Consider the following 14,729-nt stretch of genomic DNA (forward strand, 5'->3'; position numbering starts at 1 on the left):
GTATAATGCGTATAATAGACCTATCTAAAAGCTATTTGGACATACTTCGTGGATATAAAATAAGCACGGGTAAGCACTTTGCAAGGGAGCGAGAAACCGAGGCTAGAGCCAGGAGGATTGCATGGACCCCCGGTTGGTGTCCATTCAAGGCTGAAGGCCCTACCGGGATTTTTTTTTTTTTTTTGTGTTTTTTACTAATTTGGAATTTTTTTATAATGTAACCTCCTACAATAGGTTCCGACCAAAATAAACAATAGCCAACCGGTGATCCATCCGTCTGTTTTGTCAATATTCACACTTCTTTTGGCAGATTATTGGTGGGGCCTGGCAACAACAGGAGGATTGGCCAAGTATTAAAATTGTTTGTGCCGCCAGTGCAATTAACCATGAATTAAAAACTGGAAGGGAAATCGAGTACTTAAGGACTAGTTTTACTTGACTTGACACTAGCTTTCAAGAACACTATTCTTCATGTGAAGCATTCGAGTATTCTATTCCATTCCATTCCTGATGCCTCAATCTTCGCACAGTGTTTTTCTTTCACCTGAAGAAGAGCAGTGTGCTCAAAAGCTACGTTGACGTTTACGTAGGTACATCCTGCAAAATGACCTAATGATCCGTGAGCACAGGGTAAGAGGAGATGTATGGACCAGTACACCAGGGTAACCCCCTACTCGTCTCGAAAGATGTACTGAATTCTTTAGTGCACCTTGAGCCAATTGTGTAGGACTACACTGGGCCTACGGTTTATAGTCCTTATCCTAGAAGACTTGTTCCACCATCCAGAATCACAGGCGAGCGTGTCGTTCGAACCAGCGCCGATATTTATGGCTGTAGGTTGTTATTTTTTATTTTTACTAAAAGATACAACGGCACTTATAGCGATGTCCGGTCATAAGATTCATGTATACCAATATCCTAGAAGTTATATTTAGAGTTAGTATAGTTTATGTATGAGTATATATAAATTGTGCGCAGAATTTTGTACTACGCCTTTCTTTAGGAGACTTTGAATGGAATCCATTTTCAGTCTCAATCTATAAAAATTGGGACTTCTTGAGAAACACGGAACATTTCACAAACCTGCTACAGTAGCTGTCTTTGTGGTAAATATCATTGCGATCATTCGTTTAATGTCCCTAATAGTTCCTTGTTTCTTGTGAATTTTTACTTCATAAACATAATCCTTAATTAATTATTCATAAGATGCTATATAAGAAGAGCAACGTGATAGTAAGTTGTTTCATAATTTCCCTAGCCGATTATAGAAATCCATTATGTTAGCCATACTCATTTCTAAATAAAATGGCAGAGTAACCATTAGATTTGAAAGACTGAGCATGCGTTCGTTAGGGACTTTCTATAGTTTGTTTCTCTCATGGAGGAAGAAAGTGGATAGATAGATAGATTCTTCCTCCATGTTTCTCTTAGGCCAGATATAATTACTGATATGTTTAACAAAGCGGCATATCTTCTTTTTACCGAAGTCGAGCTCTCATGATTTTAATTTAATATTAGGTTGTAAAAACGTCCATAGTGGCACACGGTGTCTGATCGATTGCTGACACGGGTAGTACAAAGCGAAGACGGGTGGATATGGCAATACATCGGAAATCGAGAGTACAAAGCTATTTTTAGTTCATTGTCAAATTGCGCGGTTTTGCTGATAGCGTCATATGAAACATAAGAGTACTTAAGATACAGTTTGTTTGCTAAATAAACAATTTAAAAGGATAAATTCAACATTTTATTTTGATACTTTTTTGCTTTCATCCCTCACATTTCAAAAAGTGAACTAAGTAAGCTACAAGGATAACTTTAGTCCTTTACTAGTTCAGAAGTAAAGTTAGTCTGTTCGGGATTATGGTATGCCCATGTGTTTGACTACGCTATATTAAAATTTTCAAAATATACGGTAATTCGTCAGGAACAGAATTGGTTATCCAATATCAATATTTTATGCCATCCCATACGAACCAGATGATTAAACTATTTTCAATATGACCGTTGTGTAATTAATGACTGTTTAATGTGTATTAAAATTTATTACTTCGTTACAATTATAGTAACCCTGCCAATAAATATAGATATGGCTATAGGCATGTATTATTATCAAGTGTCAATACACATTATAGGCCTACTGTACCAAGTTTATTGAAATGTATTATATTGTTATAATAGCAACAATTTAAGTAAATAAAAATGGTACTATTTAGGTAAATTGTGATATAATGATTAAAGCGGTCACTGTTGTCAATCAAATAAATACCAGGTTATGAGAATTATGTAAAGTACTGTAGATTACAGTATTTATTTTTTACATGGGTCAACCGGGAACAATAGTATATCGTAGCTTAAGACTATTCCACAAGTATTAACCAATAATATCAATGTAAATACTAATTTTTTAACAGCGGTAATATCGTTAATTTTGAAAATTTTTAGCAATACAGTGCACTATCCAATTCGAGACCCCTATAATTCCGAGACGTATCATATTCGAGACCACTTTTTTTCAAAAAACCAAATAACAATCTTTCTATTAACATTAATCCACCCCTCTATGTGGAGACCGAACCTTGAGACCACCCCAAATCTTAAGGTCTCAAAGGTGGTCTCGAATTGAAAGGCGAACAGTATATCACAAAACAGGAGGTAATTAACTTACTTTTTCTGAGTGTCAATCAAACTTTTAAGCTCAATGAGAACAGGACCAGAAAAATGCTCATGTCCCACAAACACGCGCGCGTGTGTGAACAAAATAAAAAAAAGAAGTGGGGCTTAGCAGAGTGGTTCATAGATATACGATGATGTATAGTCCTTTTTATTATTTATTGCACAGCGATTTTAAACTGCCTGGTGCGTTTTTTAAGCATATATCACAGACTAAACTGAATGATCGCAAGATTATTTATCCAGTGTTCAATGATTCATAAAATGCCAGTTGTGCATTTTAGCGAAATGCGATGGCATACGTTCATCTGAGAAAATTAACTTTTGATGTTTTTTTTTTACAGTTAGCCAGCGATATTTTATTTGATAAGTACCGTATTACAACTGTTTTGACGAATTAAGCTGGGCTCCGAATCAACACTGGATGAGATGAGATGCTCATTATAATACACGCCGAGCGACGATAGCGCGCAATCGCCTCGATCTACTCAGCATAACATTATGATTATGATAGACTCACAATAAAACAACAGCGAGCCTGCGAATATCATTGGCAGTCGTATAGTAGAAAAGAAGAGTGGCCGTGTCTGATTGAGCGAAATGGCTAATACTGGATACGTTTACACTGTAGAGAAGAAATTCTAGTGTTGCTGTTAATTCATACTGGATGGGGGAAATTTTATTTCGATAAGCCACCTGCGGATATCGGCATTGGCGATTGCAGTTGACACCTGAACATAGGCAGTAATGTTTCAAGCGAAATAAGTAAATTGATTGAACTTAAAATTCATAAAGCTAATGATAAAGATGGGTCATCTTTTCCTTACTGTAATTTTATTGCGCAAGGCTTGATAAATATGGACAATGTTATTAATGTTTGTTTTGTTTTTTTCTCTCCAGTTGCGTTTCTTTTGATAGGGAGTCTTAATGACAGAGCGTGAGCATTTAACAATAATCTGATCAAAAAACATCTTCACAAAGAAACGTGAATATACGCCGTTACTATGCATAAGGAAAACGCGCATTCACACACTAGCCTGCACCCTGACTGTAGCAGCATCGTACAACAGCGGGCCCAGACGAAACGTGTGATCATTAACGTCGGTGGGGTTAAACATGAGGTGCTATGGCACACGCTACGGCGTCTACCACGTTCTCGGTTAGGCCGTCTTAGGGAGTGCAATAACCACGAGACCATAATGGCATTATGCGATGATTATATATTATCGTCCAACGAATATTATTTTGACCGTCACCCGGTAACTTTCAGTGCCATTATAAATTTCTATCGTACTGGTAAGCTACACATGATTGAAGATATTTGCCCGATTTCGTTTGGGGACGACTTGGAATACTGGGGTATTGATGAATTGTACCTTGAGGACTGCTGTCAACACAAATACTTTCAAAAGAAAGAGCAAATATTGAACGAAAGGAACCGAATGAATGAAAGTTTAATGGACAGAAACCGTGAGAATTTTGGCACGGGATGTTTTGCCAAAAAGAGAAGGAAAGTTTGGGATTTAATGGAAAAACCTAACTCATCTTCATATGCTAGGGTAAGTCTATTAACCCGTTAACACTTACAATTATTAAATTATTTTTAAAAAAATCGATCAATCCATTAATCACGTCAACCCAATCAATCGGTCAATCAAATCAAACCAATAAAGCGATCAAACAACTTTATCAACCAATCAATCAATCACATCTATCAATCAGTACTGCTGTCAATGTAATCGAATAGGAAGTTTCGTCAACATCATTCACATTTTGTTTTAAATAGAAGTTATACATGACGTCACGATGATTTATCACATAGAGTATGTTACATAAACATTGCTCACAAAAATCTGATCACGTGATGTGATGTTCATATATTAATGAAAATGTTTTCCTCTTCAGTAATGTCCTAAAAACAACAAAATCTCACGAGTTCTGTTCTTAAGGTTTAGTATAATACAAAATTAATTTGTAAATAATAATAATGATGTTAGACTTAAAGATCATCGGTGATAAATAGTATAAATGTTAGAAACAAATAGGTCTAGGCCTAATTATTGAGAACATTGTCCTTAGATATTCGAACTAAAGACCAAAATTACCAGCGCCATTGTGACCTAAGCCATGAGTCCAATGCATCCATGCATATTACTGTTCTCCTTTGTCTTTAGCTGGAGGGTTGATATACAATTCAAAAGTGCACTGTCTTTTGGATGAGACGTTTAAGCCGTTGGTTCCATATGCAACATTCCATGCACGTTAAAGCACAAAGTAGGCCTATAGGTCTACTTTTCGGAAAACATTATGGGGATTGTCTCCCTGTGTACTGCCCAATCAGCTCAATGGAAAAGCACCCCATTAGAAAAAAGGTCTTCTGAATTCTGTGGGTTTAAATCACACCGAAAAAAATCTAATTTTCTGTGACACCGGCAGACTTTTATTCTTTAAAGCGGGTCTGGATCACGTGAGTCCAGCAGCTTACTGTCTCTTTTAAATGACGGAGCCTTGTATATCCATGGTTTAACGCTCAGCGTTGCCACAAGCGTTGTCCAGGGCTTCGATAAAACCTGTCGGGGGAAATTAACCATGGTAGAGATGAGGTGGGTGTGGACTCAGGCCCATCTGTCGTGGAACGATGAGCCACCTGTTGGGAAAAGCTGGTACCAACTCTGTTTTATCAAACTGGGCTGCTTCTCTTACGTGGTATTTTTCTTCAGTACTCCACACTGTGTCCAGCGTATAATCTCATAATAGGGAAGTAGGCCTACACAATCATTAAACAAGTATTTGGGGCTGCTCTCTACAACGTTAATTTGTTGAACTTCGAATGTTTAGTCGCAAGTCGACAATTTATTAAATTTGAGTAGACAATGCTTTATTAGATATTTTGTTCTTCAAATGCTACATCATTATCTTAATATATAGGTCTATCTGTTTGATTGCGAAATTAGCCATTAACACGGTGCGAATACCACATTGATTGAACAACAACCCTTTGGTCAGAAAAAGTCTATCATATCCTACAGCGAAACCACAATTTGCCATGATATGGCCGGCCAGTCATATACAGTACTAACAATTCCACTAAAAGATCTACTTGAATTAGTAAATCCTATAATATATAAGCCAAATGTTTCATTGTTATTTTGAAGTGTCATTGGATGGCTTAATTTAGCGCACTGAGAGATTGCTTGTAATGTCGAGTCCGAGGGGTGAAGTAGTTTAAAGCAAAAGTTCCAAGTTTTTTTTTTTACCGCCTCAGTTGCCGCAATTGAAATATTCGGATTATAGGTTTTAATAGTTAATCTCTCTATGCTACGCTAATCTCATGCGAGGAGTGTTTTATTTTTTGACATAATATAAAACATTATATTTTAAACAAACCTTACAGCATAAGATATTGACAATTTTACAATAGGTCTTTAATATATTTCCTAAAAAGCTTAAGATTGGAAAGTCTTGCAAATTTCTCTTAATTCAGTTTTAGATTCTGCCACGAGAAGAATAATTATCTTGACTTTTTTAGTCTGATGGCTAAGAAGATGACCATATGACATGACAAACGAACGACTCATGTCTTACCTTTTGAATGTGGACACTAATTGCCCGTCGTGTCTGCGTTTGATGGCTTGCTATTTCTTCTGCCTTGCATATTTATCATTCTATCATGCTCCGCGTCGACAACCTGAAATTCGAAATAAAAACCGAATGATATCAAATACAGTTTAGTATTTCTCTCCAGTGGTTTACATACTCTTAATTTATTCGAATTATTCGAAAACGTTTATGTAAAATAAATGGGCCCAGATAATTGCTGGGTAAATCATGTATTTCCATATCTATATACGTTTTACGTGGTTACTAGACATAAATGCATTAAGTATCAATGTGAACTTACGATATTCTGTTATTATACACGGTGATACATTAATTTACTAATATACGACTAAATCGTGAGCATATTCATTACAAAATTGAATTAACGAACTTATTTACCATTGTAGCGTTACATTATTTGTTGCTAATTAGATTACTGTATCATGTCTTATACCTGTTTGAAAGGCATTGGAGCAGTGCGACTGTCAACCGTAATGGACTGGTTCGAATCGTTAGACAAGGCCTTGGGCAAATCTCTATAGACATAACTATAAAGCTAATATCCCTCCATCCAGGGATCGATTAATTTGATCGCTATTTTGGAAATGTCTGTTTATGGGTCAGTTGAATTACAGAGCGTGCATGGTGGATACGAATGCTATAAAATTTCAACGAGGTCATGCTGAACATCCAGGCGTTGCAAGAAAGTAGACCGACGCCCCCTCCCATTCCATGGCGTGGGTTGTGCATTTTATATGATTGTTACTTTAACTTTTATAACAATGAATATGTGAAACGCTTTGAAACGGTTGTCGTTGAACGCAACATAGAATGAAAATAATGGCAATAATTGGCCTATTAACAGTTATTATGCTATATCCACGCTGATGATATTAAATTGGAGTGGTTGAGGTCCCTTATAATGTTGTTGAGAAATATCGTGTACGTTTGGTTGAAGACTTTGTAATTAGTGGATTACATCGACGATGTCTGACGAATAACATTAAAAGGATGACGCTATCTACGATTGAAATGCTCAGTGTTGATGACAAATGTGGGATTTGGAGTTTCTAATATTGAATGTTAGATGTACCATATAGTGGTTATTCATTATAAATATCGCAGCAATGCTAAAAACATAAAAATATTAATATCACATTAATATGGGCAAGTGCATATATAAGTAAATAATAATTAGATAACAAAAAATAAATAAAAGATATAAATGATTTATATATAACTAATCTAAGTAATTAAAATTTATTATTTGATTTTATTGTTTAAGAATTATTAAATGACAATACACATAGTAAAATAAGTAAAGTATATCATTCACAACAATAAATGGAAAAGGTACTGTATCCAAAGCAAGTATGAGCTTTAAAAAGCATAAAAACTTTACCAAAAAAAATAAAAAAACCACCAAATATCTGTCTCTTATACACATCTAGATGTGTATAAGAGACAGATATAATATTGAACAAAATAAATATAAGTATATATAATATATATTATATATGTGATAAAATTTACTTTTTGTATTGAAAAGTGTGTACAGCAATATACATCTCTTATCCTGTATTAACAACACATAGGCCTACTACGGTAATATTTTGGTGATGATGACGGCAGCTGAACAGTGATAATAATTGCAATATTATTCACATTATGAATAAGTCGCGTGTACTACTAATTGAATTAATGATAATAATAATATTTATTTGAAAATACACCTTCGGTGGCACTTAATAAAGATTGGGGCGTCCACAAGATAACATACAGAGAAAAAAAACTACAAAAAAAAAAAAAAGATTAAAATAATGAGAACACAGACCAATTGGCAATAAAAATACAAAATGAACGGAAGTTCATATGTAATTAGTTAAATATAATAAAATAAATAGGTTTGAAATGAATGATACTTAGTATAAAAATAAATAACTTTATAAATGAATGATGGTACAATAATACAGATCTTAAACTACTGTAATGCATGAATATGTGTTGTACGAAATGACAATATAATCGATCTTGTATCTTCTATTTTGAACATGCTTAATTTCTGATCAATGTAATACATTGACCTATTCTCCACTCCTTTCTTTCCCCTTTTGTCCATAATAAAACTTTTATTTCGTAATTAATAAATATATATTAAAATATTAATCATCATTTCTCTTATGTATAATATTTACGTAAAACTGCATTCACATTGGATGCGAAAACCGAAATTCAGACCGCGTTTCCGATGCGCTGAACGCCAGCGTCCCTATTCTCACACACTGATTCAATTTTCTGATCGGTTCGGTAGGCCTTCCGATACGAAAATTCGGTTCCAGTATGAATGGAGGTTTAGAGTGAATATTAAAAATTCATGATTACATGATAAGGTTGACCCTTTGATTACTTCCTTTAACACCAAACCATTGTTGTTAATCAATCAATAGAAAACCTATTAGGTCAATCATTAATCGTAAACAAATTATTTTAACGGACTTTCTTTTCATCGTATCATTTCCATCATTTCCGTATTCTTTACCAAACTACCAATATAGTAGTTTACTGTGTATCATATTATTGTCAATCAAAACGAGAATCTAGACTACTTGACATGCTAACCTCTGTAATATGACGTCACATAGGCGCTTCATAAGGTTAAGAATAAATATGATGTTTAAAACTTGGTGAACTAAACATCTGCACACAGTTTTAAATGCGAGTCAAATATACGACGATTTGAATTATTCAGTAATCTTAAGCAGGTGTTTTATTGTTTGATTTCTGGGTTTGAATAAATCGCTGTTTTGTTTTTTTTTTGTATTTTTTTCAAGTTCTTTTTACATAAATTATTGCCATATTTTTGTCTCCTTTCTTTCTCTAATAAAACGTCTAATTCATAAGTAATGAATATATATTAGAATATTAATCATCATTTCTCTTAATTCGACATAAGAGTAATCAATTTCTCTGACACGTTAGGATATGAATAACGTGTTTTTTCCAATTGTCCAAATATTAAATAATAAAATAGGTCTAATAATTTTACATGAACAACATAAAAAACGATTGTCCCTTTTTAAAAATAGAAATGTGAAATTAAAAACTTCAAATTGTTTTCACAGCTTGTCTTATGGGCCTATTACAATTTTTACTACTTTACAGTCTGTACAGTGCCCGTAGATTATAGCTCTGGGTTTTGCACCCTTTTTACAAGTTGCGCTTACTCTATAGGATGCAGCTTCGAACTTACCGTACTTATTATGAGTTCAACCAATCAATTTTTGAAGTACCTGGTATCACACCAAAGAAATCAATTCCAAATCCAATCCGAGCTGTGCCTTTACGACTTTAAAATTTCCTTGTCGGAAGATAAATGCTTATTGTCGATTATTAACGACCAACACAATACTATGCTGTTCATTAATGTGCTTGGGTTAAATTAATTTTAGCATTAGCTATAGATACTTAGATAATGGGTTATAGTCACTGAATAGGCCAAATCAACGTTAGATGAGGAAGTTCAAAAATGACAGAACACATCAAATATTGATATTTTCTGCGACAAAACAATGAACTAATACCAGTCATAATCATTATAACATATTTTTATTAAGTTTTTATAAAATTTGAGTGATTTGAGTATCGAAGATTAGTACGATGTCAGTTTTTATTGATTATTTAGAAAAAATGTTTCAATTTTCTCCTCTGTTAATATCAATAATAGCAGAATATCATGTTTGTATGCTCCTTTAACAGTAAAAATGGATGCCTTTTTGTAAGAATAAGCCCTATTGCTATTTTAATTCAGGTTCTAGTATCGTGTAGTGTAATCAAATAATATGCTATTTCATATGAAATAATCATCTATATTTAACAACAGTTCATGAATGTTCACTAAAATATTATATTATGTTTTCAAATCAATAGCTTTATTTTGAATCGAAATTTTGGAAAAATACAAGAATACTCAAATTACGAAACTGTAACAGCAAAATTTGGCCACTCTTGCCATAATTCTGGTCATGACGAACATGTTTCTCGAGTACTAATCAACGTATTGCAATAATATATCACTGCCCGTCACTATTTTGGCATATTTACAGGCACAACGATTCTTATTGGCGAATAGGTTTGAAAGCACATATAATATTACACCATGATTAAAGATTTGAACATTTCTTTCTCTTGAAAGTGACATTAATTACGTTTCTGCAACTATCAATGCCACGAAGCAATAAGGAATCTAATTAGTATTCCAGCAGATAGTTACAGGAACGTTCGCAGCTTTCTTGACTTTCGCAATAGCAATTATAATCCTCGGCGATTTTAATCAATTAAGACGTGCCAAGTCAGCGCAAATATATTACAAAGTTGCTATAAAACCAAGAATTACGGTCAGCATTTGTCAGTAGTGGATGCACATATATATAATGTGAAGTTAGTGTTCGTCGCCACTGTTCAGCACAGGGGCGGCGCTAGCGGAGGTCCAGAAGGGCAAGCGACCCCCGTCGGGGACCTCTGGATCCCCCACTTGGACTCACGGTGTCGGGGAATTTCCAGCAAGGCCTTCGGGGAAAATGAAATCTCGACCGCCGAAAGTACTATTTTGGTATGAAAGTACTATTTTGGTATGCCTAACCTGTCAATTTTTAGGGATTAAAAACTGTTCAGTGCGAGCTGTGCTACCGTATGTGCGAGGTGTTGTATCCTATCCCGATCGTATGGTTGCGGTGGTAGTGCCAGATCTTTTCCGGTAGGGGAGCTGGTACCTCCGACAGGTTGTTAGTACACCCGACAGGGGGGTGGACCTTGTCGGTGAGCTTGGATCCCTCTTCGGGGAATTCTTGGCGCCGGCCCTGGTTCAGCATCTGGACGAGTGTGTGTTTTGATTGATGGTGCAACACCAAGTGGGCCCTACACATGTTTAGGTTTTTGTATTTATATACTGTACAATGTTTTATATTTTTATCTAAAACTAGAACCTAAATAAAACCTCTGCCCTTAATAGTCGTCCATTCGTAGGTGTTCTTGGGGGCAGCAGGCTGCTCACTTCTGGTTTCCACTGAGAGTTCTGAATCTCTCAGCTGTGACAGTGAAATATTGACAGTGGTTCCAACCTACTAAAACAACTCCTTCAGCCTGGTTTCCATAAAATCACAACTTTGTCACTACAACGTTTTCACTGCAACCGTTAGGCCTATCTTTGTCGCAGACACAATTCTCCTCGATTTGACCGTTCAATCAACATCGCCGATAGCTGCTGTCGACCAGGATTGTAGCGATTTTATGGAAACCAGGTTTTAGAATATAGGCCCCTAATACTATTTATATGCATGAACTAAGGCAAACTTAACTGAAATGAATATAATAAACGTATTTAATTATTTTAACAATTTTGTATCAGAGCGGTTTCTAGCCGAACCGATGCTTTGGTACCCTCAGTAATTGACAATCATACATAACCTTTTGACCGGTTGATGAAGGGATGCTTTTTTTTTGCTGTTTTTATGACCATTTTTTTAAAATCAATAAATGATTTTACTTATAGAAGTATACAGTATGTAAAACCATGATGTTCGCAACGTTCATGAGAATGATAAAACGCTTTGTTTTTTTATTAGCTGGGTAGCTGATTGTATGCGTATTTTTATATTTATCGTAATAAAGGTAATTTGAACTTGAATATTATGATGTGTTAATTTAGGACTATTAGTAACCCAAAGCATAAATGGCAAAAAATATTATTTCCTAATCGTTATTTTAAGAGAATGTTATTGAATTTTATAGCATTATTATAGCATCAATAACTGACAGTAAAATGAACAAAACAATCAATAATCTGTGCATTGGTATAGCAGTAAGTTCTCCTTATGGCATCTTGGGCGCTATACCATAGCTAATGTGCTCTTTGTCGTGGTACCGTATTGCGTATTTATGACTGGGGCGGATGCAGGGGGTACAGACGGTGCGATCGATGAATTGTTAATATATTATTTTTATCAATATGAACATAGAGATTTTATGAAGTATGAGAGTGTAAGAGTGCAATTTTCGGGTACCTTGAGGGTGATATTCTCAAAAGTTTCGCACCTTAACTCCAACCATGGTGGGGCTGAAGTGGTGTGGACTCTTAAGCACCCCCTACCGCCAAATCCTGCATCCGCCCCAGGATGAGGAAACTATACGTATTTATCTGTTCTTTATAATGTACCATTATGATACTAAAAATACATGTTAAGTTTAAGGTTGTGAGAAACTATTGATGATAGCTGCTGGCATATGAATCTTTGAGCTTCTGATATCAAGGACTGTCACGCCAGCTACGCTTTCCATTTCCTTCTGTTTAATCATTCATCATGTATATTGTTGCTACATAAGTATATGCATAACCCCTCATCGATTATTTAATGCATACCTATAAAAAAAAAAACATCGCAAATGAACAACCTGTCTTCGCATTTAAAGAAGCTTGTACTGGTTTGTTGTCCAGTAAATACCCAATAGCTGTGTATATATTATATAGTCTTAACAATGTGGTTTTATTTCATGCTCACTGTATATACTGTCTCTTATACACATCTATATATATAATGTGAAGTTAGTGTTCGTCGCCACTGTTCAGCACAGGGGCGGCGCTAGCGGAGGTCCAGAAGGGCAAGCGACCCCCGTCGGGGACCTCTGGATCCCCCACTTGGACTCACGGTGTCGGGGAATTTCCAGCAAGGCCTTCGGGGAAAATGAAATCTCGACCGCCGAAAGTACTATTTTGGTATGAAAGTACTATTTTGGTATGCCTAACCTGTCAATTTTTAGGGATTAAAAACTGTTCAGTGCGAGCTGTGCTACCGTATGTGCGAGGTGTTGTATCCTATCCCGATCGTATGGTTGCGGTGGTAGTGCCAGATCTTTTCCGGTAGGGGAGCTGGTACCTCCGACAGGTTGTTAGTACACCCGACAGGGGGGTGGACCTTGTCGGTGAGCTTGGATCCCTCTTCGGGGAATTCTTGGCGCCGGCCCTGGTTCAGCATCTGGACGAGTGTGTGTTTTTTGGTGTGTCACTTTTTCCAATTCTTAATTGCAGTAATCCCATTTGTATTCCTGGTAGGCATACGCACCCAGGCCATTAGCCATATACCATATCCCATGCCAATATATCAATAGGCCTATATTTAAACGTGTTAAATGTATTTTCATCAAAATAAATCATGGTGATTTGGTTATATATTCAGTTGTTTCCATTCTTAATTTTTTACCAAAATAGAATACTGACGTTCGTTGGAATAATCCTTCCTGATACTATTAGCATTGAGCCTCGCAAATATCTTAAATTCTTATCGACTTGGAATTACTTCACACTTCGTTCACCAAGTAATTACATTATATGATTTATGTTTACTATGTAATTATCTTGTATTTATTTAATGACAGGATAAATATTAAAGTGAGTTCTGAAAAGCGATCTGAACACGCCGATTTCTATATTAGTTCAGCTTTTAAACGAATCGGTTGTTGACATATCTCGAGTGTTGTCCGATGTGATACTGATCGTTAATTGTATGTCGATGTCATACCAGGAGGGCATGTCTTTGTTGTGATTAATTCTTGTTCCCAATTATTATTTTCTATTTTAATAACATTTTAGAGATTTGTTTGTACTTGCTGTATAGTGTAGGCCTACGATGGATTACCATTATTAGGTGTATTTGCGTGGGTGTAGCGGGCCCGGCTAGATTGTGATAGTCAACAGATACAACACATCGGAAATGTTAATATATATTTAGTTCATAATACCATGGTGATAAAATTTATCATCTGGATTTCATTTATGTCAATACTTTATAGCGTATACTTTAGTTAGTTAACCACTTGTAATTCAAAACGATACACCGGGATTGCCTCATGTTTCCATGGCAACTGCTGCCAAAAATAAATAGAAAACGTTGATGAGGCCACTGATCTGTTGTCTATTATGTGGATTATGCTGACTTTTACTTAACTTATCAAAATAGAGCTTCTAGGACACGTGTAATTGCATAACTTACTATACAGGATCTTACGTAGAATCATTTATAATAATTGAATTAGCATAATTTATGAATTGTGATAAGCTATCATGGCTTGTTTACTCATGGAGTTATAAAAATACTATACCTCCATAATTTAATCATAATTTAATAACACTTGGCATAGTTTACTGGTGCATTGAATGCTAATTATATTCATAACGTAAATACAGAACGTGTTGACTTGACATTTACACGAAAGTTAAAAAATTATTAATAGGCAACAACACACATCGATAATAACATGATTAGCCACTCTAAGAATTTGAATATTATATTAATCTACAATTAATACAATGATAGTTTCAAATGTCTTAAACGGAATAAACACTATATAATATTGATACGATTATTACATGTTCCTATTTGAGCACTGTGATAGTCCGCGATGTC

At 35.3% G+C, this 14,729-nt stretch overlaps 1 protein-coding gene across 1 annotated transcript in view; it reads left to right on the top strand.

Annotated features, from left to right (window-relative positions):
* The first annotated feature begins 3,579 nt into the window (after positions 1–3,579).
* Positions 3,580–14,729, top strand: part of LOC117122274 (potassium voltage-gated channel subfamily B member 2-like) — a 36,502-nt gene continuing 25,352 nt past the window's right edge. The window contains exon 1 of the mRNA XM_033267813.1: positions 3,580–4,232. Within this exon, the coding sequence (XP_033123704.1) occupies positions 3,678–4,232 (555 nt within the window). The 5' untranslated portion in view covers positions 3,580–3,677. The remainder of the gene's footprint in view (positions 4,233–14,729) is intronic.

The sequence above is a fragment of the Anneissia japonica genome, unplaced genomic scaffold, assembly GCF_011630105.1.
Source record: "Anneissia japonica isolate Jap-2015-1 unplaced genomic scaffold, ASM1163010v1 scaffold287708_len1499824_cov190, whole genome shotgun sequence".
In the NCBI taxonomy this organism is placed as follows: domain Eukaryota; kingdom Metazoa; phylum Echinodermata; class Crinoidea; order Comatulida; family Comatulidae; genus Anneissia; species Anneissia japonica.